Below are 25,611 nucleotides of genomic sequence, written 5' to 3'. Positions count from 1 at the left end.
CCGCTCTATCTCCAGTATGATAAAAATTTGAATTTAACCGTTTCATCCCTAGCTCCTGTTTATAGAGAAGGAGGGTTCTAAGGGCAGACCTACACCCCTGCAGAGATTCCAAAGAACTAGGGCTATTACTTGCTTTATGACATTGCTCCGCAATTTTTAGGCGGGTAAGAGCGTCTTGTATTGCTTGATTTCTACGCCTATTCATTCTCGCCGCCATTTGTAATAACACCCCTCTCATAAATGCCTTATGTGTAAGCCAAAGGGTATCTACATTAGTATCAGGAAGATCATTAAATAATAGGAATTCCTGCATGGTATCTACAAGCCCCTTCACCCTGTCCGGACATTTAAGCAAATAAGAATTCATCCGCCATTGCGGTCTGGGCAGATCCGGAACACCAACATCTATGACAATGCTAACTGGGGCATGATCTGACCATGTCGCACCCCCAATGTCGGACCTGGTAACCCTATGCAGGAGGCCTCTGGAGACTAGAATATAATCAATGCGGGACTGAGACAGGTGCGCAGTAGAGATATACGTATAATCACGTTCGTTACTGTGCTGGTAACGCCATACATCATGAAACGCAGATTCATAAAGTGTGGATTGAAGCTCCTCCCTTCGGCACCCTTTAGCTGATTTAAAATCCAGGGTTGCATTAACCGGTATATTAAAGTCCCCACCCAATATTACCTCACCCTCCGCCATTTTCTCCACCTTATTGAACAACCTCCTGCAGAAGGCCACCTGCCCGACATTAGGGGCATAAACAGACACCAAAGTGTACGGCTTACTGTCAAGCATGCATATTACAATTATATACCTCCCAGCCGAGTCCGTTATACATTTTTTAAGGGAAAAATTAACTGTAGCCCTCACCCCAATAAGAACCCCCGCTGCCTTCTTTTTCCTAGTATGCGAGTGGAGTATAACAGGGAAGTTTTTATGCTTGCATCGAAATGCATCTGTAACCAGCAAATGCGTTTCTTGTAGCATGATAACATCACTCTTATTCTTGCATACATCTGCCCACAGTTGTGAGCGCCTAAACGGGGAATTCAGGCCGCGCACATTGTAGGATAATACCTTCAGCCCCATTTCTGACATCTTTGAACTCTAGGTGACTCACATCTCCCCCCAATCTTGCGGGGTCCCCCCGCATTAAGTGCAACCTCAGCACAAATTACATTCAACATAGACAGCAGTACCGGTACAGAAACAAAATAAGACAAAGACAGATGAGCAAAAAAATTAAAGATAAACGTTAACAGTAAAGTGGTCATTAAGGCCTAATTAGCCCGACCAGATTAATGTAGGTCAAGAGACCCAAATAACAAGTCCAAAAGGGGCAAAAATGAAGACGAGCTTCAGCTCCTTACTGCGGACTAACATTGGTCCGGAGGAATCTTGTCTGGACGCGAGGCGGTCTCCTTCTCAGTACGCCTGACATCGCACTGGATACCCCACTCTCTCAGCAGCTTAATCGCCCCTTGCGGTGTATTAAAGATCTGTAAGCCGCCATTGTAAGTGACTAGTAGCTTTACCGGAAAGCCCCAACGGTACTTTATTTGCTGATCCCGCAAAATTGCAGTTATCTGGGCGAACTCCCTTCTCTTCGCTAGGGTAGCTGCAGAGAGGTCTGCATAGACCGCAATACCTTTGAATTCGTCCGAAGGTGTCGCATTCTGCCTCAGGATTCTCAGGAACGCGTCTTTGACGGTATAGAAGTGGATCCTGGCAATGGTGTCACGCGGCAATGAAGGATCAAGGCCTTTAGGCTTGGGCACCCTATGGATGCGATCAATAATCAGATCTCTCTCTGTAGATTCCGGCAACGCCGCTTTAATAAGTTGCTGCAAAAAGTGCTCCAATTCATTCGCCTCCACAGATTCCGGGATCCCTCGGATTCTGACGTTGTTCCGTCTGTTTCTATCTTCCAAATCTTGAAGCTTTGCCGATAGTTTGGCTATATCTTCCTCCATGGCCTCATGGGCATCAATCAGAGAGTTGTGGGATGTGGCGAATTCAGCCATCTTTGCCTCCATGTGGGAAGTGCGCTCCCCTACACTCTGTATGTCCGCTTTGAGGTCCTGTAGCAGCCCCAGCATGTCCTCCCTCATAGAAGCACGCAGGCTCTCCAACATAGAGCGCATAATATCTGCTGTGAGTATCGGAGGATCTAGGGCTTCCCTTTCAGGCCCGCGCTTATCTGCAGAGTAGCACACAGGTGGTATCGGCGTTCCCGCCCGAGAGGCCGGAGATGGCGTCCCTCTCTGCCCAGTCTCTGCCGCCGCCGCTTTTCCGAAGAACTCCGTCAGTTTAGCAGGAGCAGGGCGCCTCTTAACTTTCCCCATGGCCGGAACAGTAGCTTGTGCTTCTGGAAGATGCGAAATAGCACAGTAGTAGTAGCTGTGAGCCGCTGTGTAAATGTTAGGTCCGGAGCAGACGCGCTATGCGACCGGCGCCATCAGCGTGCAGGCCACGCCCCCTTTATATGATAGCTTTATATGTTACCAGTCTCCTTTATTATTATATGCTATGTCTAACTAAAAGCTGTATGGACATGCAGTATGTAGGCAGCACATATCCAATAAAATCTTTGCCATTTTCACTGACGCAAAAATGGCTGTAAAACTTCCCTATACATGTATGTCCTGCTCACTAAAGTGGACGCACATGCTCAGTTCCATCCACAACTGCCTCCAGCTGCAATAGGAAAGACACACTCCCTGAGAACTTGCATGCCCGCTAACCTGCCAGGATGAAATACATAGCAGAGCAATGAATGGGGAGATCTCTGGATCCGTGAGGCACAGCGCTGGTGCTTAGTTTGTTAGAACGAGACTGTCACATACTATATGATATCGGATTTTCATTAATCATGAGATAACCCCTTTAGGTTTTTTGGATGAAAAAAAAGACCCTGGTGTTCTCTCAGTAGATAGAAGAGCTCTCACAGATGGCACATGTATTCTGTTGAATTTGAAATGCTCGTTCATCGGGCAGTTCAGATTTTTAAGCATGTCTAATTATGATCTGCCGTCCGCAAACCACTGTACAGCATGGCGACGAGCGGTGGCATAGTGATCGCTGCTCCCCATACTGCAGAAGAAATTGCCTGATGTAATAGCAGCGGTCCCCTCCGCTAGCTAGCAAGCAATTGCTGGGAGGGAACGCTTGCTGATCTACTTGTCTAAGGCTACTTTCACACTAGCGTTAATATTTTCCGGTATTGATATCCATCATAGGGTCTCAATACAGGAAAAAAAAAACGCTTCCATTTTGTCCCCATTCATTGTCAATGGTGACAAAATGTAACTGAACAGAACGGAATGCTCCAAAATGCATTCCGTTCCGTTCTCATACTGGAGAGCAAACCGCAGGCAGCATGCAGCGGTTTGCTTTCCGTCCTGGGATGCGGAGCAAGACGGATCCGTCATGACCCACAATGCAAGTCAATGGGGACGGATCGGTTTTCTCTGACACAATAGAAAACGGATCCATCCCCCATTGACCTTCAATATGGAGTTCATGACGTCTTAGGTATGTTAAAGATCTGTTCATAACGGATGCAGATGGTTGTATTATCAGTAACTGTAGCGTTTTTGCTGAGCCCTGCCGGATCCAGGAAAAACGCTAGTGTGAAAGTAGCCTTATATAGTGAAGGTTCACCAGATGTGCTTTATACCGGTGCGCTGTGTATAATGTTTTAATAATGTATGCACTTGTTCTTTCAAGGACACTGGTACTGTCTTGTATGACTGGAGTCTGCAAGGATTTGTTACTTTAGAGTCTTTGTGGAAAGATGGTGGGAAAAAGAAATCGTCCAAAAAACATGAAACGGTAAGATTGTATCTATCTGGAGGCTATACAGCTATGAAAATAAACCAATGTAGACACTGGCATTACTGTATTTACTAGGCCATTATCATCCTCTATAAGGTCTTGCTGCAAAAGTCACCTGAGGGCAAAATGCTAGTATGCTTATGTAAATGGGCAGGTAGTTATTAATGCTCTTGCTATGTACATCCAATATTACTGATCTTTTTTTCTTTAAACACTAAAGGTGGATTTAGACAAGCGATACTCGTTTAAGCGATCGCCGACACGAGCGACTACCTGTCTGCTGTTTTAGCAGACAACTTGCATTTAAATGAAAGGATTATCGTGTCAATTTTTTTTATTTTTTTCGATCGTAATATCATTGATACGCCTGCCTACACAGGGTTTTTTATCATCAAGAATGCACACGATGCTCATTTACATAATGCAATTCAATAACGACAAACGATGATTATACTTGTTCGCATCAATGATTTAACAGACGTTGAACGAGCGTTTTTGGTCAGATCGCTCAATCGTTAGATACATTTACATGCCACAGTTCTCGTCCATCTTCCATCACTTGTGTTTGAATCGTAATGATTATGTGCTCGCCTAAATCCACCTTTTAGTCCTTACTAATGTGAATTTACTCTCAGTTAAGATCCTTTTACACAGACCGATCACAGGGTCAGTTACCGGGGATGAACATGTATAGAAGTGATCATTCCTGATAATCCCGCTGTGTAAAGGTATCTGCAATCACCCGGCAAATGAGCAAAATGCTTGTTTGTCAGGTAATCGTATCATTTGGCAGGCACCTAAAATCATCATTTATAGGCAGCATATGGTCCTCTTTAAACAGGGATCTGCTACCTGGAAACTATTCTCTGGCAGTATAAATGTACCGTCGATTACCCAATGAACGAGCGTTTCTGTTAATAGATCATTTCTGCGGTCACAAAAATAGTTTGCCCGCTGCAGATTGTGCTGTGTAAACGCTATCTGCTGCCGGCAAACAACTAAGTCAGTATGGGGACGAGCGATAGCATTAGTAAATGCAGCAGTCTCCGCCACCAGCGAGCAGCTTCCTTTCCAACAATCTGCTGCTGTATCGTCCTGTGTACAGGAACCTTTAGAATAAACAGTTTTTAGTAGACAGATGCTGAGGCAAGAGTGCAGGAGAGGTCCAGAGTAGAACCTCCAACAACACTAATGATGATCTCACCCCTGCCTTTGAAGGCAATAACACTATGACATAAGCATCATATGTACTAGCACTCCTATAGGCACCAGTGTCATCGTCCCTTCTGTGAAGCCTTATTGGTCACAACCCAAGTCTTTGGAATGGGCAACCTTTCTCCAAGGTGCAGCCACCACAGTTCTCTGCCAGTTGAAGGTCACTGTGCTCAATTTATAGAACTGCCAACCTCTTTCTTTATTGACAGGGCTAGGTTTTAGCATAGCTATCTCACCTGGCCCTGTCAATGAAGATGGAGCGGCTGGCAGAGGAAACTCAAGAGGATCAAGGGTGCACAGAATGACTTAGGCTTACCCTTGGTGCACTTAAAAGTACTTTCTGTCTAGAATGAACCGACGGGTCACTAAATGAAAGGCATCATTACATTCAGCTAATCTAGCCCTACAGGACATTGTGCTTAGAGTTTAGCACTGAATCGACCAGTGACAGACTCCTTCCCTTTCCATTTCCCAATAATAGTGTTTCCTGCCTACTCCAGCAAAATATTCATGAGGTATCTTCCGTGCAAGCAGAAGTCTCTCTTCCCCTCCCTCTCAGCAGTATGATCTCTTACTGCCTTCTCAAACAGCAATGTGGCTCTTCAAAAAAAAAGGAAAATTGTGGTGTCATTGTAGTGAACAGGCTTTCCCTTGTGCCATAAATACATAACAAGATCTACCTCTGAAAAATGCCATAATCTGCATAGACTTTAATGGAGAGGTGGCCCTAATCACTCAAGAGTCAAGCTCTGGCGACCACTTTACATTCTGTGGATATGCCATAAATGCTTTTTTTCTTTTGAAATAGTTTGTAGGATGATTATTGCTGCAGAAAATATTTTGTGTAAAGTTCAGCTAAATGAAATATGAATTGTCTTAGGATGTGAAAAAGCAGAACTGCTATTACTTTGTGATTGGATTTTCATGTTATTTCCGATTCATAAGTATAATGGAAATGTCACATTGAGAGAAGAACACAATGGCCACAGTTGAGGCCTAGTGTAAAATAAAATTTTCAGTATTCAAATTGTCAGAGAAAATAAAAGTAATTTTTCTTCTTTTAAAGCCTGCGCGTTCAGACCAAGCCGTAAGCAGTGATCCATCACCATCTGACAGAACACAGCCAGAGACTGAAAGCTCCAAGTAAAGGTGAGTTTTATATATATATATATATATATATAATATATATAAAGCTGAGTGTATGTATGTCCACTAAAGTAATCTTCACCGTCACATTTACAATCACGAAATTTGGCACACAGGTACATCAGGTGTCCAGGAAGGTTTTAGACCGGGTCTCAGCTCTCTAGCATATACCATTGCATTAGCCAATAGAAGCCTGGTTACATGTCCCTTATCAGCCAATAGAAGCTTGCAGAACCTTAGTGTCACGACCATGTTTATGGCCGTGACTCCTTGGGAGCCGCATACAGTTGCCCGCGGTTTGGGTTGTAGTGTCAACCGCAGCTGGAGGCATAATGTTGTTTGCCTCGGACAATAGGTATGTGTGCGGTTTCCTTGGAGTTGTGTGCGTGTATGTATGCACTTTTGTATGTCTGTGTGCACTCTGTTTTATGTTTGGTGTGCACTGACATCTTTTCTTCACTGTGGTTGCCCGTGGCAACGTTTGGTTGTAAGTGTACATGTGGTGGCAGTGTCCCGGCCTTCGGGCTGACTCCCAGGACATGGTTGCCACCCATGTCGTTGCCTGCGGCAACAGCCACAGTGTGTTCGTGAGTTGGACACTTTCCCTTTAAGTTGTGTTTTCCCCTCTTTGGTATTGGAAGGGTTAACTCCCTTTCTGTGTTTGTGAGCCACGGGGTGTGTCTGACTGTTGGGGTGGCCTCTTGGCCCTATAAAGCCTCAGTTTAAGGCAGTAGTCAGAGAGGGTGCTTCAGCCTTGCTTGCTGGAGACATCCTCCTGGTTATTTACCAACTGCCAGTGGGGGCCATCCTTCTGGTCATAAAATAATAATGTCGTTTGGTGTTTAGAAGATGTGTTGTCTTTATGCTTCTTTATTGCAGCTTATGGATCTGGGTTCTTGTGCGTGGATGTGTGGTTGCTGGGTTCATCTCAGTTTGTGTGGACATCAGCTCGCCAGCACAGGGATCCAGTCAGCAAGGCTGTGGCAGGTAGGTGGAACTAGTACAGTTCACCTGCCATATCCGTAAGACTGTTGGTGTTTCCCTTTTCCCTGCAGCATGGCCAGTGAGACCCCTGTTCCTCCATGTCCAGAAGGAACAGGCCGTCTTACCCTGACTCCTAGTCCAGGGACCGGTCGGAGGGTGAGTTAGGGATCCGAGGTTCCGGAGCATCGGTCCTCCTACCTTAAAGGTCGGCCCATGCAGCTAGGAGTTAGGGTCAGGTTAGGGACGCTTTAGGAGGTGACCTGGTCTGGTCAAGCAGCGACCATCTTCCAACATCGCACGGCTGAGGGTTTTCCCCATCCTCAGCCGTGACAGTATGACCAGAACGACAGGATTAGGGAGCAGGTCACCTCCTAAAGCGTCCCTAACCTGACCCTAATTCCTAGCTGCATGGGCCGACCTTTAAGGTAGAAGGACCCATGCTCCGGAACCTCGGATCCCTAACTCACCCTCCGACCGGTCCCTGGACTAGGAGTCAGGGTAAGACGGCCTGTTCCTTCTGGACATGGAGGAACAGGGGTCTCACTGGCCATGCTGCAGGGAAAAGGGAAACAACAACAGTCTTACAGATATGGCAGGTGAACTGTACTAGTTCCACCTACCTGCCACAGCCTTGCTGACTGGATCCCTGTGCTGGCGAGCTGATGTCCACACAAACTGAGTTGAACCCAGCAACCACACATCCACGCACAAGAACCCAGATCCATAAGCTGCAATAAAGAAGCATAAAGACAACACATCTTCTAAACACCAAACGACATTATTATTTTATGACCAGAAGGATGGCCCCCACTGGCAGTTGGTAAATAACCAGGAGGATGTCTCCAGCAAGCAAGGCTGAAGCACCCTCTCTGACTACTGCCTTAAACTGAGGCTTTATAGGGCCAAGAGGCCACACCCAACAGTCAGACACACCCCGTGACTCACACACACAGAAAGGGAGTTAACCCTTCCAATACCACAGAAGGGAAAACACAACTTAAAGGGAAAGTGTCCAACTCACGAACACACTGTGGCTGTTGCCGCAAGCAACGACATGGGTGGCAACCATGTCCTGGGAGTCAGCCCGAAGGCCGGGACACTGCCACCACATGTACACTTACAACCAAACGTTGCCACGGGCAACCACAGTGAAGAAAAGATGTCCGTGCACACCAAACATAAAACAGAGTGCACACAGACATAAAAAAGTGCATACATACACGCACACAACTCCAAGGAAATCCAAGGAAACCGCACACATACCTATTGTCCGCGGCCACCGCACCTGAGGCAAACAACATTATGCCTCCAGCTGCAGTTGACACTACAACCCAAACCGCGGGCAACTGCATGCGGCTCCCAAGGAGTCACGGCCATAAACATGGTCGTGACACTTAGTCTCCACATACACACAGATTTAAACCAGGTTTTGATAACAACCGAGCCATTTTTCTTCACTGCTGTAGGTCAGCTTTAAAGGGTCAGGGGGCTGTGGATGACACTGTTAAGGGAGCAGAGTGCTGTGGAGGTCACAGGTCAGGGGCAGGTAGGGTGGCCGTTCAGGCCACCCTCAAAAGACGGACTTAAAAACCCCACCCGGTCCCACTAAGCCACGCCCCTTATCATGTTAGGCCACACCCACTCCACAGCCATCGGGGATTGAAAAAATGAAGGTAAAAATCAACTTCTGTCAGCTGCAGGGGTCGGAGGGAGGATGACTTTCTCCCTGCAGCTCACACTCAGACAGCACAGTGCTGCTGTCCGAGTGAGCTGTTCAAAAGGACATCCCTGTGTCCGTCCAGACCCTGCCCTGGATGGAACACAGGGAGTCTGAAAGCCAGACTGTCCACCCTAAAACCAGACCTCTGGCCACCCTAGGGGCAGGCTGCTGTGGAGGTCACAGTTAAGGGGACGGTCCACTATGGAGGTCAGTGTTAACGGGCAGATTGCTGTAGAGGCCACTGTTAAGGGGGCGGGGGTGTTGTGGAAATCGCTAATGAAGGGGCAGCTGCTGTGGAGGTCACTGTTAAGCAGGCAGGATGCTGTGGAGGTGACTGTAAAAGGGGCTGGGGCTGTGGAGGTCTCTGTTAAGGTGTCATGGAAGGTGGAGGTCACAGTTAATGGGACAGTCCGCTATGGAGGTCAGTGTTAAGGGGTGGGGTGCTGTAGAGGTCACTGTTAAGGGGGCAGGATATTGTGGAGGTAACATTTTAAGGGAATGGAGCTCTGTGGAGGTCATTGTTAAGGGGACTGGATATTGTGGAAATCACTGTTAAGGAGACGGGGTACTGTGGAGGTCACTAATAAAGGGGCAGCCGCTGTGGAGGTCACTGTTAAAGGGAGGGCGCTGTGGATGTTACTGTTCAGGGGACAGGCCGCTGTGGAGGTCACTGTTAAAGGGGCGGGTACTGTGAAGGTCACTATTAAGGGAGGAGGGGACTGTGGAGGCCACTATTAAAGGGGCAGCAGGGTACTGTGAGGTCACTGTTAAGGCAGCGGGGTTGTCACGTTGGACAGGATACAAGATACCACAGAAAACCACAAACAAGTGTCTAGGCCAGAAGCTGGGGATAAAGGTCACCTCCTTACAAATCCCTACCAGCTCTCCCTAGACTACTGTGTCCACGTTCAGACCCTGAAGGTGGGAATAAACAACCCCCATGCCTAAGGCTGAAGATACCCTAAAATCCCTAAGATGGTGACAGGGGAAAAGAGACAGCCTGCTTCCTCAGGACCTGGAGGAGGCAGGCGTGTCCCTAACAGCCTAGACAGAACACACAAAAGAAAACCAAAACCAACTTATCTTGTCACAGAGCAGAAATGGCAAATCCTTCCTTCCTTCCACAGAGCAGGATAGAAGCTATAACCCGCACAGGACACTGGGAAGAGGCATGATTTAAACTCCTAAAAATGACCCCACCCAGAGCACCTGAAAGGAGTCGGATACAGCTCAACTCCAAAACAAAAACTACACACGTGCTGCTAACCTGGCAGACCTCCACACATAACCTGAGCAGGGCATGACAGTACCCCCCTTCTACAGGGGACCTCCAGACACCCCGGCCCAACTTTATCCAGGTGGGATCTGTGAAAAGCCCTCACCAGTCGGCTGGCATTAACATCAACAGCTGGAACCCACATCCTCTCCTCAGGGCCGTATCCCCTCCAGTGTACAAGGTACTGAAGGGAACCCCGAAGAACACGTGAGTCGAGAACCCTAGAGATCTCGAACTCTAAATTTCCTTCAATCAGAACAGGGGGAGGAGGCAATGGCGATGGTTCCACCGGTTTCACATATTTCTTAAGTAAAGACCTGTGGAACACATCATGGATCCTCCAGATCTGCGAAAGATCCAGACAAAATGCTACTGGATTAATCACCGCAGATATTTTGTAAGGTCCAATAAACCTTGGACCCAGTTTCCAAGATGGTACTTTCAGTTTAATGTTTTTAGTAGATAACCACACCAGATCACCCACACACAGGTCTGAACCAGTCATACGTCTCTTGTCAGCCATTCGCTTGTACCTCTCACCCATCCTCTCCAAATTCACTTGAATCTTCTGCCAGATAGAGGACAAGGCAGAAGAAAATCTCTCCTCCTCTGGCATCCCAGAGGAACTAGTCTCAGAAAAGGTACCAAACTGAGGATGAAAACCGTATGCGCCAAAAAATGGTGACTTACCCGTGGACTCCTGCCTACGGTTATTCAAAGCAAATACAGATAGTGATAAGAATGAGGACCAGTCCTCCTGGTTCTCGGCCACAAAGCACCTCAAGTAGGTCTCCAGGTTTTGATTAGTACGCTCTGTCTGTCCATTCGACTGCGGATGAAAATCCGAAGAGAACGAAAGTTTGATACCAAGACGAGAGCAGAACGCCCTCCAAAATCTGGAAACAAACTGCGTGCCCCTATCAGAAACCACATCCGAGGGAATGCTATGTAATTTCACAATGTTATCCACAAAAACTTGAGCAAGAGTCTTAGCATTGGGCAGACTAGCTAATGATACAAAGTGAGCCATTTTACTGAAACAGTCAACAACCACCAAAATCACAGTTTTCCCAGAGGAACTCGGCAGATCAGTAATAAAGTCCATAGACAAGTGCGTCCAAGGACGAGATGGAATAGACAAAGGAAGAAATGAACCAGAAGGTCGAGTGTGAGCAACCTTTGCCCGTGCACAGGTCTCACAAGCTGCTATGTAATCCTCAACACTGTTACGTAACCCGGGCCACCAGAACCTCAGAGAAATCAGATCAAAGGTGGACTTGCCACCGGGATGTCCCGCAAGGACAGTATCGTGATGTTCCTTGAATAACTTGTATCGCAATTCAGCAGGAATAAACAACCTACCTGGGGGACAAGAATCCGGAGCCTCCTCCTGGGCACCCAACACCTCCAACTCGGGGTACAGAGCGGAAACAACCACCCCATCAGCCAAAATCGGAGCAGGATCCTCTAAATCACCTCCCCAGGAAAACTACGAGACAATGCATCCGCCTTGACGTTCTTAACCCCCGGGCGTTTGGGGTCCGGTATGAGGGATGAGCTTGTGCCCACTCTGTGTGCTCTTTCTGCTTTGCAGCGGCAGGTTATGCCCAAGGCCTCAGGAATTTCAGATTCGCAGATCTCGATCAAGTCCTTAGCCGGGATGGAGTCAGGGAGTCCAATGACCAGTAAATTACTGCGTCTCGATCTGTTTTTGAGATCATCCAGTTTGTCCCAGAGCCTGTTATTTTCAGCTAGGGATTTCTGTAGTTGCGACTGCAGAGATACAGTCCGAGCCTCAATCTCCTGGACTTTTAGCTCCAGCTCATCTAGCTTGGTGGAGTGGAGAGACACTTCAGCCTGCAATGCTGCAAACGATTGAGCTATGGTGGACGATAAAGCTTCTTGCAGGTCCGGAAGAATATGCGAAGCCACCTCAATCGCAAGGTGTTTATAGTCCAGTTCTGTAGTCTCCACCTCCGGGGCCATACAATGGTCTGTACGATCATCACAGGGGGTTAGACTGCTGAGCGTCAGCCGTCGTCTGCGCCATTATGTCCTCTGCAGGTGCCGCGCTAGGTTTAGCTGGGGTTTTCTTTGATTTATTCCCCATGTGTATGAGGAAGCGGTCCATAAACAGGAATTCCTCCCTTTCTGGGTGATTGTCCTGGCTGCCTGGATCAATTCGACAGCCAGTAGTGCAATGATTCAGTGTCCACTGTGCCCCAAGCGCCGGAGCTCCTAACACATGCTGCTCACTCGATGGCGCCGGAACCGGAAATCTATTATTTATTATTAAAGCGCCATTCATTCCATAGCGCTGTACATATGAGAAGAGATATACATACATAATACAGACAATTGCACTAATCATAAAGAAGACAAGTTACAAACTGGTGCAGAAGGAGAGAGGGCCCTGCTCGTGATGGCTTACAATCTACATGGTATGGGAGAAGGACACAGTAGGTGCAGGTGAAGTTGGTCATGGCGGTATAGAGGCAGCAGGGTCACTGGTTGTAGGCTTGTCTGAAGAGGTGGGTTTTCAGGTTTCTTTTGAAGGATTCCACTGTAGGTGAGAGTCTGATATGCTGGGGTAGCGAGTTCGAAAGTATGGAGGATGCACGTGAGAAATCTTTGAGTCGATTGTGGGGAGAGGCGATAAGAGGAGAGGAGAGATGGAGGTCTTGTGAGGATCGGAGAGTGCGTGTGAGGATGTATCGGGAAAGTAGCTCAGAGATGTAGGGAGGGGACAGGTTATGGACGGCCTTGTATGTATTTGTTAGTACTTTGAAGTGAATTCGCTGGGCAATGAGGAGCCAGTGAAGGGATTGGCAGAGTGGAGAGGCAGAGGAGTAATAGGGTGAGAGGTGGATTAGTCGTGCAGCAGAGTTGAGGATAGATTGGAGGGGTGCAAGAGTGCTAGATGGAAGGCAACAGAGGAGAGTGTTGCAGTAGTCTAGGCAGGAGATGATGAGGGCATGTACAAGCATTTTCACAGATTCAAAGTTAAGGAAAGCACGGATGCTGGAGATGTTTTTGAGTTGGAGGCGGCAGGTGGTGGAAAGGGCTTGGATGTGTGGTCGGAAGGAAAGGGCAGAATCCAAGGTCATTCCAAGGCAGCAGACTTGGTTGACCGGGGAGAGTGTGCAGCCATTGATTGTGATAGATAGGTCTGTTGGGGGGGTGGGGGTGAGCAAGATGGGGGAAATATTATGAATTCTGTTTTATCCATGTTAAGTTTTAGAAAGCGAAAGGTGAAGAAGGATGATATAGCATATATACATTGTGGGATTCTTGATAGTAAGGTGGTGATGTCTGCACCAGAGAGGTAGATTTGTGTGTCATCAGCATAGGAGTGATACTGAAAGCCATGGGACTCTATGAGCTGTCCCAGGCCGTAAGTGTAGATAAAGAAGAGCAGGGGTCCTAGGACAGAGCCTTGTGGGACACCAACAGAGAGGTATGATGTGATCCAGGAGAGGGCCAGGTCAGTGATGCCAAGAGATGAGAGTTTGCAACAGAAGGGAGTGGTCAACAGTGCCGAAGGCAGAGGACAGGTCAAGGAGAAGGAGGACAGAGTATTGTTTCTTGGTTTTGGCTGTTAGTAGGTCATTGGTGACTTTGGTAAGGGCAGTCTTAGTCGTGTGGTGGGGTTGGAAGCCATATTGTAGGCGGTCAAAGAGGGAGCAGGAGGAGAGGTGAGAGGACATTTCAGAATGGACATGTCCAAGTAGCATTGAGGCATACGGAAGAAGTGATATGGGGCGATAACTGGACAAAGAAGATGGGTCAAGTGAAGGCTTTTTGAGGATGGGTGTAATGGTAGCATGTTTAAAAGCAGAGGGGAAGACACCAGAGGTTAGTGATAGGTTGAAGAGATGAGTTAGGGCTGGGATAAACACTGTGGTGAGGTTAGGGATAAGGTGGGATGGGATTGGGTTAAATGCACAGGTGGTCAGATGAGATCTGAAGAGGACTGAGCAGTTGTGTAGAGGGTCTGTGGGGACTGTGTAGTGAAGCTTTCTCTGATGTTAACTATCTTTTGTTTGAAATATTTGGCAAAGTCCTCAGCTGACAAGAGAGGAGAGGGTGGGGGCGCTGCGGGACGGAGAAGGGAGAAGTGTTAAAAAGTTGTTTAGGGCTGTGGGACAGAAAAGATATGAGAGATGAGAAGTAGGCCTGTTTTGCATCAGCGAGTGAGGATTTGAATATGAGGAGGGATTGCTTGTATGCGGTGAAATGATCTTTAGAATGGGATTTCTTCCATCGCCGCTCAGCAGCCCTGGAAGCTTGTCTGAGTTTTTTGGTCAGGTTGGTGTGCCAGGGTTGTCTGTTAATTTTTCAGGTTTTGTTGTGTGTGAGGGGGGCAACAGTGTACAGAGCTGTAGTTATTGTGGTGTTATATAGGGTGGTAGCAGCATCTGGGTCTTGGAGGGAACAGATGGTAGAGAGTGGGAGAAGAGAGTCAGAAAACAAGCGAAAGTCGAGATGTTTAAGGTTCCTGCGGGGGTGTGCTAGTGTGTGGATCGGGGAGCAGCAGAAGAGACCAATGAAGAGAAGGTGAGTAGGTTGTGGTCAGATAGGGGGAGAGGCGAATTAGAAAGGTTAGATAGGAAGCAGATCCAGAGTGTGACCATCTCTGTGGGTGGGAGCTGAAGACCACTGTGATAGGCCGAAGGAGGAAGAGAGTGATAGGAGTTTAGAGGTGGCGGAGTGATGAAGTCACTCATGATGATAGTGGGGATGTCGGCAGAAAGAAAGTGTAGTAGCCGGGTGTTAAAGTGGTCAAGAAAGATGGTGGCTGGGCCTGGGGGGCGGTAAATGACGGCTACTTGAAGGTTGGAGGGAGAGAAGATGCGAACAGAGTTTACTTCAAATGAGGTGAGCGTAATGGAGGGTGCCAGTGGAGTTGGGCTGTAGGAGCAGGTGTCTGATAGGAGAAGACCAACTCCTCCACCATGTTTGCAGCCGGGGCGGGGGCTGTGAGTGAATTGAAATACACTATAAGAGAGTGCAGCAGGGGAGGAGGTGTCAGAGGGTGTCGGCGATGTTTCGGAAAGATTTTGAGAGATGAAAAGTTCATGAATTTAGGACAGTTTGTTACAGACAGAGCGTGCATTCCATAATGCTCCTGCAAGAGGAACCAGAGGAGCAGGGGTCAGAGGAATGGTTATTAGGTTTAAGGGGTTGCAGAAATTTGTAGAAGGAGATTTGTAGTGGGACATGGGGGTGACAGTGGGGATTTGCTGAGGGGGGCCTGAATTTGGAGAGATATCCCCAGTAATAAGGAGAAGCAGAAAAAGTGTTAATAGGTGAGAATAGGAGAGGGCATGAGGTATCTGTGTGTGTTTGGGAAGGAAGTGTTTTATGTAGGATGGAGGGAGAGATGAATAATTCCCTGCTGGTTGAATGAATGTGGGGGTATTTTAGGAGGTTATGGAAAACTGGGAAGAGTAAGATGAAAAATGTAAACATTGTTTGTATTAACTATGTCTGTAATTACCTGTGGTCAGAGAAATAAAGCGGGCCGTCTCTTGGCCCAGCAGCTTAAAAAGCAACAATCCAAATCCAGAATCCCATACTTACTTCACCCGGTTACGAAGGCGAAGTTGATAGACCCGAGAGACATCGCTGATCAATTCAAACTATATTATCAGACCCTGTACAATTTAAAAGACCATACCCCACTACCGCAGGACTACCCGACACTGGTGACAGACTTTTTATCCAAAGCGTCTTTACCCACTCTAACAGAATCGCAACTTCAGTCCCTTAATACCCCTATTTCCTCCCAGGAATTGACCAAAGTAGTCTTATCATTACCGTTGGGTAAATCCCCAGGCCCTGATGGTCTATCGAACGAATATTACCGTCATTTTCTACCCGACCTCCTTCCCCACCTACTAAGCCTTTTTAATCGAGTGATGGAGGGCGACCCCTTCCCTTCTGATATGCTTGAGGCACTAGTGGTCACAATACCCAAGCCTGGCAAACCTCCTGATGTACCCCAAAATTTCAGGCCAATCTCCCTGTTAAATTCTGATATAAAACTTTTTGCCAAGCTCATTGCAAGCAGGCTCTCTCCCTTGATCCCTTCCCTGATCCACTCAGACCAGACCGGCTTTGTGGCAGGAAGACAGGCTTCCGACAATACCAGACGCATTGTAGACCTTGTTAATTTTGCAGAGGTTCATTCCCTCCCCATGCTTGCAGTGACCTTGGACGCCGAGAAAGCTTTGATCGCTTACACTGGGATTACGCTTTTTCCACTCTCCGGTGGATGGGGTTCTCGGGACAGATTATTCGTGCCATTACTAGTCTATACTCACACCCCTCAGCGAGAGTGTGGATTAATGGAATCCTATCGGACCCTTTCATAATAACTAACGGATCGAGACAGGGCTGCCCGTTGTCCCCACTGCTATTTATTCTTGCGTTGGAGCCGCTGGCACAACATATCAGAACCTTACCCACCATATCTGGGATTGTAGTTGGCGATAGATCTCACACCATTACCCTGTACACTGACGACATCATACTCATCTTGACGAATCCCTTACAATCCCTTACAGCCACACTCGATGTAATCTCCCATTATGGATCCCTCTCATATTATAAGATTAACAGTTCGAAATCACAGCCCCTTCCCATCAACATTTCGCCCTCGGATTTAACCATTCTGAAGGCTTTTCACGACCTTGACTGGCAGTGTTCAGAGGTTTCCTATTTAGGAATCAAGATCACCTCGCCCTGTTCTCTATTGTACACACAGAACTATGTCCCCCTTCTTACCACCCTGTCTACTGACTTCGCAAGCTTCTCTATGCAGACGGTTTTTTGGGTGGGTAGGATTGCATCGTTCCAGATGATGACCTTGCCGAAGTTGATTTATATCTTTCGGGCCCTCCCGATCCCGATCCCAGCTGCATTTTTTCAGAAAGCTCAGGCACTGCTAGGCAAGTACATATGGGGAAACTCTAAGCCTAGAGTGGCTCGTGAACTCCTGACCAAAAGGAGGCGTGCTGGTGGAGCAGGTCTCCCTAACATTAAAGATTATTTTATAGCAATCGGCCTTTCCTTTGCTAGGGAATGGTGGGCGTCCAAAAACAAAAAAGCGTGGCAGCAGATTGAAACCCATGCGCTGCAGCATATTCCGGTTAGAGACTACTTAATTCACCTGTTGTGGAGTCCTGCATCCCCCGCACATTCTCTTCTCACAATATCGCATGTTGGCGCCCTGTGGACCACCATCCATAACACATCGAAAGACGCATCATCCCAGCTATTTAAAATCGCTTCCACACGGGCTATCGAGCTGTCCATACCCGACATTAACTTTACGCCATGGCGAGATAGAGGGATTGTCACTATTTCCCAACTGATGGCAGACCACTCCATTCTCCCTTTTGCTACCATTTAAAGTACTTTTGCTTTACCTCACTCTGAATTCTATACATATTTAAGATTACGTCACTTTCTTTCAAAAACCCTTCAATCCCCTCCGCAGGTCAACTCATCTGTAATGCGACTGTTTCCGTTTCCCTTCTCTGTTCAGGAAACACTCCACGAAACCTATATGATATACTCGGGGATAAGGCTACTTTTGTTAAATCCCCTCCCGTCCATAGATGGGAAAGGGAACTAAATAGGACCTTTCCTGAGGACTCTTGGAATGCTGCCATTGGATTTATTACATCAAATTTCAAGTGTGTCACTCACTATGAGGCAGGTCTAAAAACCATCCTCCATTGGTACTTTACCCCCCAGAGACTTCATATAATTTACCCTTCTACATCGCCATATTGTTGGAGGAACTGTGGAGGAGGCGGATCCTTACTTCATATCCTCTGGTCCTGTCCTATCCTCACTGAATACTGGAAGATAGTCTTCCATTTGGTTTCCACGCTAGCGGGGCGAAAAATAGACCCCTCCCCAGAGTTAGCCTTGTTGTTCATTGGTATTAATGAAATATCTCTCCCGACACATTAGACACATTACTGGCCATATACTGCTCAGTGCCAAACTGGTCATTACCAGACACTGGAAAAACCAGGCCCCTCCTTCGATTTCCGAAGTTATACAAGAGATTAATCAGACTTGCAGGTATGAACACTCTTTACCCTCATCAATTATTCCCATTAAATTGAGGCAGGCGACTTGGAGTGGGTGGACTCATAGTACTTTTTACTCCCCTTAAGGGAGGAACCCCGGATAACGGTAGAAGCAACGGAGATACAACTGGAGTACTTCTTAGCCCCCTCCCTCTGTGTCCTCCTTTCCCTCTCTCCATTATCCCCCTTTTATTAGATGTTACTTTACCCTATGCCGCTCTGTGGTTACCCACAGTTCTTGGTTATGTCCAAATTGTTTGCTGGTCACTGAACAGTGATTACATGGTTCACTCTTATTTGTGCTTGTGTTCTCTCTGATTTATATGACTGCAATGCCCAAGATGCGGAGTATGGATTGCACCTGAAGGTGCTTTAGTGCTACACCTGCATTATTGTCGACACATGCGGTTACTGTGTCTAATCTGCTTGATAAACCTCTGCCATACGTTATTGTTCAATGGTGGCTGCGACCACAGCTGTACTGTCTTTGTTCATGTACTCATCTGTTTAGTGTGGCGGTGTCCACGCTCGATTGCTTCTTTGTCTTTATTTGATAAAATAAAAAACTATTGAAACTAATTACCTGTGGTCCCCTTCTGGTCCAATTCTGGTATAATTTAGTATGTGCACTTAAGAGTTGCACTTGAGAGATATGTAAACATTCACAGTTCAGATGGAAAAAGTATGTGAAGTGGATTTAATAACTGCTTGAACCTCCTTTGGCAGCAATAACTTCAACCAAACGTTTCCTGTAGTAGCAGATCAGATGTGCACAACGGTCAGGAGTAATTCTTGACCATTCCTCTTTACAGAACTGTTTCAGTTCAGCAATATTCTTGGGATGTCTGGTGTGAATTGCTTTCTTGAGGTCATACCACAGCATCTCAATCAGGTTGAGGTCAGGACTCTGACTGGGCCACTCCAATGTTTTTTTTGGACAGCAGTGGCTTCCTCTGTGGTATCCTCCCATGAAATCCATTCTTGTTTAGTGTTTTACGTATCGTAGATAGGCTAACAGGAATGTTAGCATATGCTAGAGACTTTTGTAAGTCTTTAGCTGACACTCTATGATCTCCTTCACCTCATTCAGCAGTCTGCGCTGTGCTCTTGCAGTCATCTTTACAGGACGGCCACTCCTAGGGAGAGAAGCAGCTGTGCTGAACTTTCTCTATTTATAGACAATTTGTCTTAGTGTGGACTGATGAACAGCAAGGCTTTTATAACCCTTTCCAGCTTTATGCAAGTCAACAATTCTTAATCGTAGGTCTTCTGAGAGCTCTTTTGTGCGAGGCATCATTCACATGAGGCAATGCTCCTTGTGAAAAGCAAACCCAGAACTGGTATGTGTTTTTTATAGGGCAGGGCAGCTGTAACCAGCACCTCCAATCTCATCTCATTGATTGGACTCCAGTTGGCTGACACCTCACTCCAGTTAGCTCTTGGAGATGTCATTAGTCTAGGGGTTCACATATTTTACAGTGCGTTCGTACGCGCTGTAAAACGCTCAGGTGAGAACCATGCCCATAGGGAATCATTGGTTCTTGCCTGTTGAGTGTTTTACAGCGCGTAGGAACGCGCTGTAAAACGCTCAGGTGTGAACCCAGCCTTAATTCTTTGTGTGTTATCAGTTTAAGCAGACTGTGATTGTCTATTGTTGTGACTTAGATGAAGATCAGATCACATTTTATGGCCAGTTTGTGCAGAAATCCATATCATTCCTAAAGGGTTCACTTACTTTTTCTTGCAACTGTATATATATTAGATATATGTGTGTATTTATTACCCAACAGTTTTTTTTGTGTGTGGGTTATAGCGATTATTATCATTGTTTTTCAGTCCCCAAGCTGTCAAATCATTCTGTCTAGTGCCTTATTGATTTGTCCTGTTTTGTGCTACCAGAAATGTTACAGCTATAAATGGTTGTGCATGGACTGAACATTTGTTTACTGATTATTTAAAGAGGTTCTGTGACCTCTTTTTCTTCTGTGGAAAATCTGGAAGATCCTCTAGACATCACTAAGGGGCTATTTTTGTATGAGACTGGAAAGTTTTCTGCTGCCAGTGCAAACAATCTCTGTAGCAGTCCCTGACAAAGGCTGTATTTCTCATGTGCAGCGTTTTACCAAGCACAGATTTCTTTTTTTAACCACGTTACCGGATAATGTGCTAAAAATCGAATAGAACTTAAAACAGCCTGAAAGTGTAATATGCATTGCAGAGAATGCTTGAAGATGTACAAACTGCATACCTTATCAAATTGATCTCTTAGACCTGGAAAGGCTGGTGTATTTTGAGGGTTCATGCACACGTTCAGGATTCATGTGCGGAGAATCCGCACTGAAATCCGCAGTTGTTCGCAGGCAAATCTGTGCGGTCAATCCACATCAATTGGTGCGGATTTTCCGCATGCGGATTTTACTAAGTGAATGAAGAATATCCGGTCAGGAAAAATAAAATAAATTGACAGGTCAAAAATCTGCGTGGAAAAGAATACAATGTACATGACCTACGGTGCAGATTTTCCGCATGCAAATCCGCACGCAATCCTGATCGTGTGCATTTAGCCTGAAAGTTCATGACAGAATAACTATAATCATTTATGAAGGTTTTCCAACCTGATATAAAAATTAGTATTTTATGAGTTCAACTAGAGGGTAAGAGGCCTCATCAGTTCAAGTGTATTTATGAGATAAACTCAACCTCTGCCCCTGCAGCTTGCACTGAGCAGTGTGAGATTTCAGCAGAGAAGGTACACCGACACAAACTTGTCAGTTAGGCTAGGTGGGTGGTCATTGAGTTGAGCTCATGAATGCTCTGAATTCATGGGCTCTCTCAGTATTTAGTAATAAAATATGAAAAAAGGATCATTCAGCCTTTCCAACATGGATTTTCCAAATAAGTACACCAGCCTCATCAGGTCCTAGAAATCTGTTAAATAATGTTTGCAGTGTGAAATCTGGTGACAGATCCTCTTTAAGGTTTCCAATCTTCCTTATATAATAATGATCTCTCTTATAAAGCTATATATCTAATCGTCTCTGTTTAAATGTTAATTCAGCTGGATGGGCCGAGTTGCTGCGTCCAAAATGTTTCTTTTGCCAAAGATCTTGTACTTATTTCGGAACTTGCCTGTTATTGTGCCCCGCAGATATATTGCCTCACTCCAAACCCTTATATTACAATTCATATGGAAAAAGCAAAGGGCGAGAGTAGCGGCCGATATCCTATACAAGCCTGTTAAACTGGGGGGTCTGGGATGTCCATGCCTTCTTACATATTACCAAGCTACTGTGCTCGACCAGCTCAAAAGCTGGTGGATTAATGACACTGCGAAGAAATGGGTACAAATGGAAACTAGCTTAACTCGTGCACCCTCACTGCAGCACTTACTTTGGCAAGGATTACTCTCCAAAACGCCCCCTCGATCTACATCTATCACTAGTCAAGCTGGAATGTCACTATGGACCAAGTGTCCACTTATCCCAAAAATCCTTCCACTAAGGATTACGGATGCTCCGTTGTCAGCTCTCAGTGCCTGCTTGCCGGATACTGATTTCTCACAATGGGAATCTAAGGGAATCCTTTCAGTGTCCCGAATTTTAACTAATGGGGCCCTTATATCATTCACAGAATTAAGAGAGCGGTATCAAATCCAGTGGTCTGATTTTTACAAGTACCTCCAACTACGCCATCTCCTAGCATCCAAGAACATTGCACACTCCACGCATTCCTCTATGTATACTGCATATTTCCAGAACCCAAGAATACGGAAGGGAGGTATTTCTGAGGCCTATAGGGGGTTGCAGCTCTCAGTTCCTATATCAAAATTCCCGTTCCAGACTAAATGGGAGAAAGACTTAAATAAAACTTTTGCACCAGCACATTGGGCCTTTGTTTTCTCCCTGAGCTCTAAAACCTCAAAATGTGTCGACCACCTAGAGGCCTCAAGGAAACTCCTTTATAGGTGGTATTATACTCCTTATCGCCTATCCATCATATACCCAACCACCTCAAACGTTTGCTGGAGATGTCGATCAGCAGTTGGCAATTTACTGCACATCTGGTGGACCTGCCCTGCTGTCAACTGTTTCTGGTCCAAGATATTGTCACTTATAGGTGCTGTAATAGGAAAGATACTTCCCGCATCCCCGGAAATAGCATTGCTCTCCTTGGGGCTGGAATGTTTAGATTTGAAGGACCTCACTATTGCTTTTCATATACTAACAGTAACAAGAGTGGCGATAGCCAAACGGTGGAAGAGTAGGGATATCCCAACCATACCAGAAATCATTGCTAAAGTTCACTATAATTACGGCATGGAACTACTGATTGCAAAACAACTTTGCCGGTTATCAAGTGTCAGTGTCAGGTGGCGTGACTGGGCGTCTTATATATCTGAACATTACCCATCTTTGCCAAATCTACCAGTATAAAAATGTATACCTCAATTCTATTGCTTGATTTTAACTGTGGTGCAGTGTTTATTATTGTTTGTTTGTTGGTCGTCTTTCACGGCCTTGTTTCCTTTTTTTTAAATGTAAATGAAAGCTTTTCATATGATATCTTCTATCCTGAATACTTGTAATATGTTGAGCAAACAATACTGTAATTTACGGTAATGTAACACTATGGAAGATGTTGTATGCTCTAATTTTCAAATAAAAAATTAGTGAAATATAAATGTTAATTCAGATAGTAAAAGTAAAATATAGTGTAATATAACTTAAAGATAGTGAAGCTGTCATGCACACTGAAAAGTTGATGAGCAGGAAAATGGTCAGCCCTTCTTTGATGCTTTGGGACCATAAGTGACAACAATCTGTTGTACTGAGGCAGGCTCCACAGACCTTTGTTCTTGTGCCCCAGAAAAAGCAGTTTCTGGAAGATATGCTATATATATGTAATAATCACAGGGCCCAGAAACATTTCTGAAGTCCCCATGTAACATCATTGTCCAATCATGCACTCAATATTGTTTGTATTTTTCTCTCTAAAGTGGTCAGTAATTCTGTGCTGATTAATTTCTGTCTGTCCGTAAACACCACTAGAGGGAGCTTAGGCGCGTACTGCATACTGTTATACCTTGAACTGAACATTGTGCAGTAATCTACTATATGCTGGATAGTGGTGGCTACATATATATTTTAACACTATGTTTGTTCAGTGGATTTTTTATTCCTGTATCAGACAAACAAAGCTCCAATCACTAAAAGCTATATTGAGACATTTATCAACACAGAACGTGGTATCTAAAAATGACATGGCCAAAAATATTTATTCCCCTGCAATCTTTTTTGACTCTACATTCAGCTATGTGGTAAAGTCTTATTTTGTGTACTATTCATTTCGCCATTGCTTCTTTTACAGATTTTCCAAATGATTTGCACTTTTGTTGTGGAACAGTTTCTAGTGCAACTCAGGAAATCCACAATTGCACTGAAGCATCTGAGGATCTATGTAAAACAAGAAATGTATCAACATGAAGCAATTACCATCCAAAGTCAAATTGTATAAAGTGTACATCCGCTAATAAACATGTTTGATTTGCAAATAGTTTGGGCTCTTGACTAAAATAAGTACATTTGTCATATCAGCAGTTTTTTTATTATATAAGTTTATAAACCATTCTGAATTTTCTATATTTCTGTAGTGATGAGCGGCAGGGGTCATATTCAAATTCGTGATATTTCGCGAATATTTTGTAGAATACTCGATGAATATTTGTTATATTCTACGATTTTTTAACTAAAAAAATCGACAAGGTAATGATCGCGTAATATGCAAATTTTTATCGCGAATTTTTAAATTGCCTTGCCGAATAAAAACATGATTCCTCCCTGCTTCTTGCTTCTGGGCCAACGGGTCATAGCACTATATCGAATATATTCGTTTTTTCAAATATTCGTAATAAAAAAAAGAATATATAGCGAATATTCAAAAAAAATGAATATAGAGCAATTGAGCTAATATAGTGCTATAATTTTTTTAAAATAGTTGAATTTTTTTTCCAATCGGATCTTCAGATGAGAAAATAATTACAACAATTACACAAAGAAGATTATAGCACTATATTAGCTCAATTGTTCTATATTAGTTTTTTTTTTCGAATATTCACTTTATTGCTATATATTCTTGTTTTAGAATATTACGAATATTCAAAAAAACTAATATATTCGATATAGTGCTATATATTTGTTTTTTAGTATATTCATAATTTTTCCCATTTAAAGTCATGATTCCTCCCTGCTTCTTGCTTTTGGGCCAATTACACAAGCAAGAAGCAGGCAGGAATCATTGTTTTTACTCGGCAATCGGAAAAATTGCGATAAAAATTTTCATTTAAAAAAATTTGCATTACAAAAATTCACAATAAAAAAATCGCGAATATTCGAAATTACGAATATATATCAATATATTCTAAATATTTGCAAATTTTTAAGTACCTATATTCGCGATAAAAATTCGCAATTCGAATATTCGTGATCAACATTTATGCATACATTTGACCTAAAACTACATCAGATTTTAACACAAGTCTTAAAAGATCAAGATAAACGAATGAAACCAGTGAGTGAAAAATATTACAGTTGGCCATTTACCGTATTTATTGAGGAAAATGATCCAATATCAGATGTCTGACTGGCTAAGGGTACTTTCACACTAGCGGTTTTTTTTTCCGGTATTGAGTTCCATCCTAGGGGCTCAATTACGGGAAAAAAATGTACTGTACGGTTTTTAGACGAAGAAAATACTGCAGCATGCAGAACATTGAAATGCATTAATGCCGTATCCGGCCCTAAGTGTTCCGTAAAAACGGATCCGGTTTTGCAGTCTGCGCATGCGCAGACCTTTAAAAGTGTGAAAAAGATACATTTTCCAGTATTGCAATATATTTGTGAGACAGATCTGGCAGGCAATTCTGTCGCCGCTAGTGTGATAGTACCCTAAAGAATGTGAACCTTTATGATTGGCAGATAGTTTGAAGGTGAAATCAAGAGTCATGTGTTTGACTATAGGACGACAATCGGGTGTGAGTGAGTGACCTGTTTTATTTACCCCTTCAGGACCCTGCCATTTTTCACCTTAAGGACCAGGCCATTTTTTGCAAATCTGACGTGTCATTTTAGGTGTCGATTACTTAAAAACCCTTTTACTTATCCAAGCCATTCTGAGATTGTTTTCTCGTCACATATTGTACTTCATGACAGTACTAAATTTGAGTAAAAATATTTCATTTTTATTTAAAAAAAATACCAAATTTACCAAAAATGTTGACAAAAAATTGCAATTTTCAAGTTTTAATTTTTTCTGC

At 44.8% G+C, this 25,611-nt stretch overlaps 1 protein-coding gene across 1 annotated transcript in view; it reads left to right on the top strand.

The window, feature by feature from the left end:
* Window positions 1-23,850, top strand: part of APOO (apolipoprotein O) — a 115,213-nt gene extending 91,363 nt beyond the window's left edge. The window contains exons 7-9 of the mRNA XM_044283955.1: window positions 3,743-3,847; window positions 6,132-6,214; window positions 23,667-23,850. Of these exons, the coding sequence (XP_044139890.1) occupies window positions 3,743-3,847; window positions 6,132-6,212 (186 nt within the window). The 3' untranslated portion in view covers window positions 6,213-6,214; window positions 23,667-23,850. The remainder of the gene's footprint in view (window positions 1-3,742; window positions 3,848-6,131; window positions 6,215-23,666) is intronic.
* Window positions 23,851-25,611: the final 1,761 nt, after the last annotated feature.

This window comes from Bufo gargarizans, chromosome 3 (genome assembly GCF_014858855.1).
Source record: "Bufo gargarizans isolate SCDJY-AF-19 chromosome 3, ASM1485885v1, whole genome shotgun sequence".
Lineage (NCBI taxonomy): Eukaryota > Metazoa > Chordata > Amphibia > Anura > Bufonidae > Bufo > Bufo gargarizans.
The sequence above is the reverse complement of the archived record's forward strand: the minus strand, read 5'-3'. Positions and strand labels throughout refer to the sequence as shown.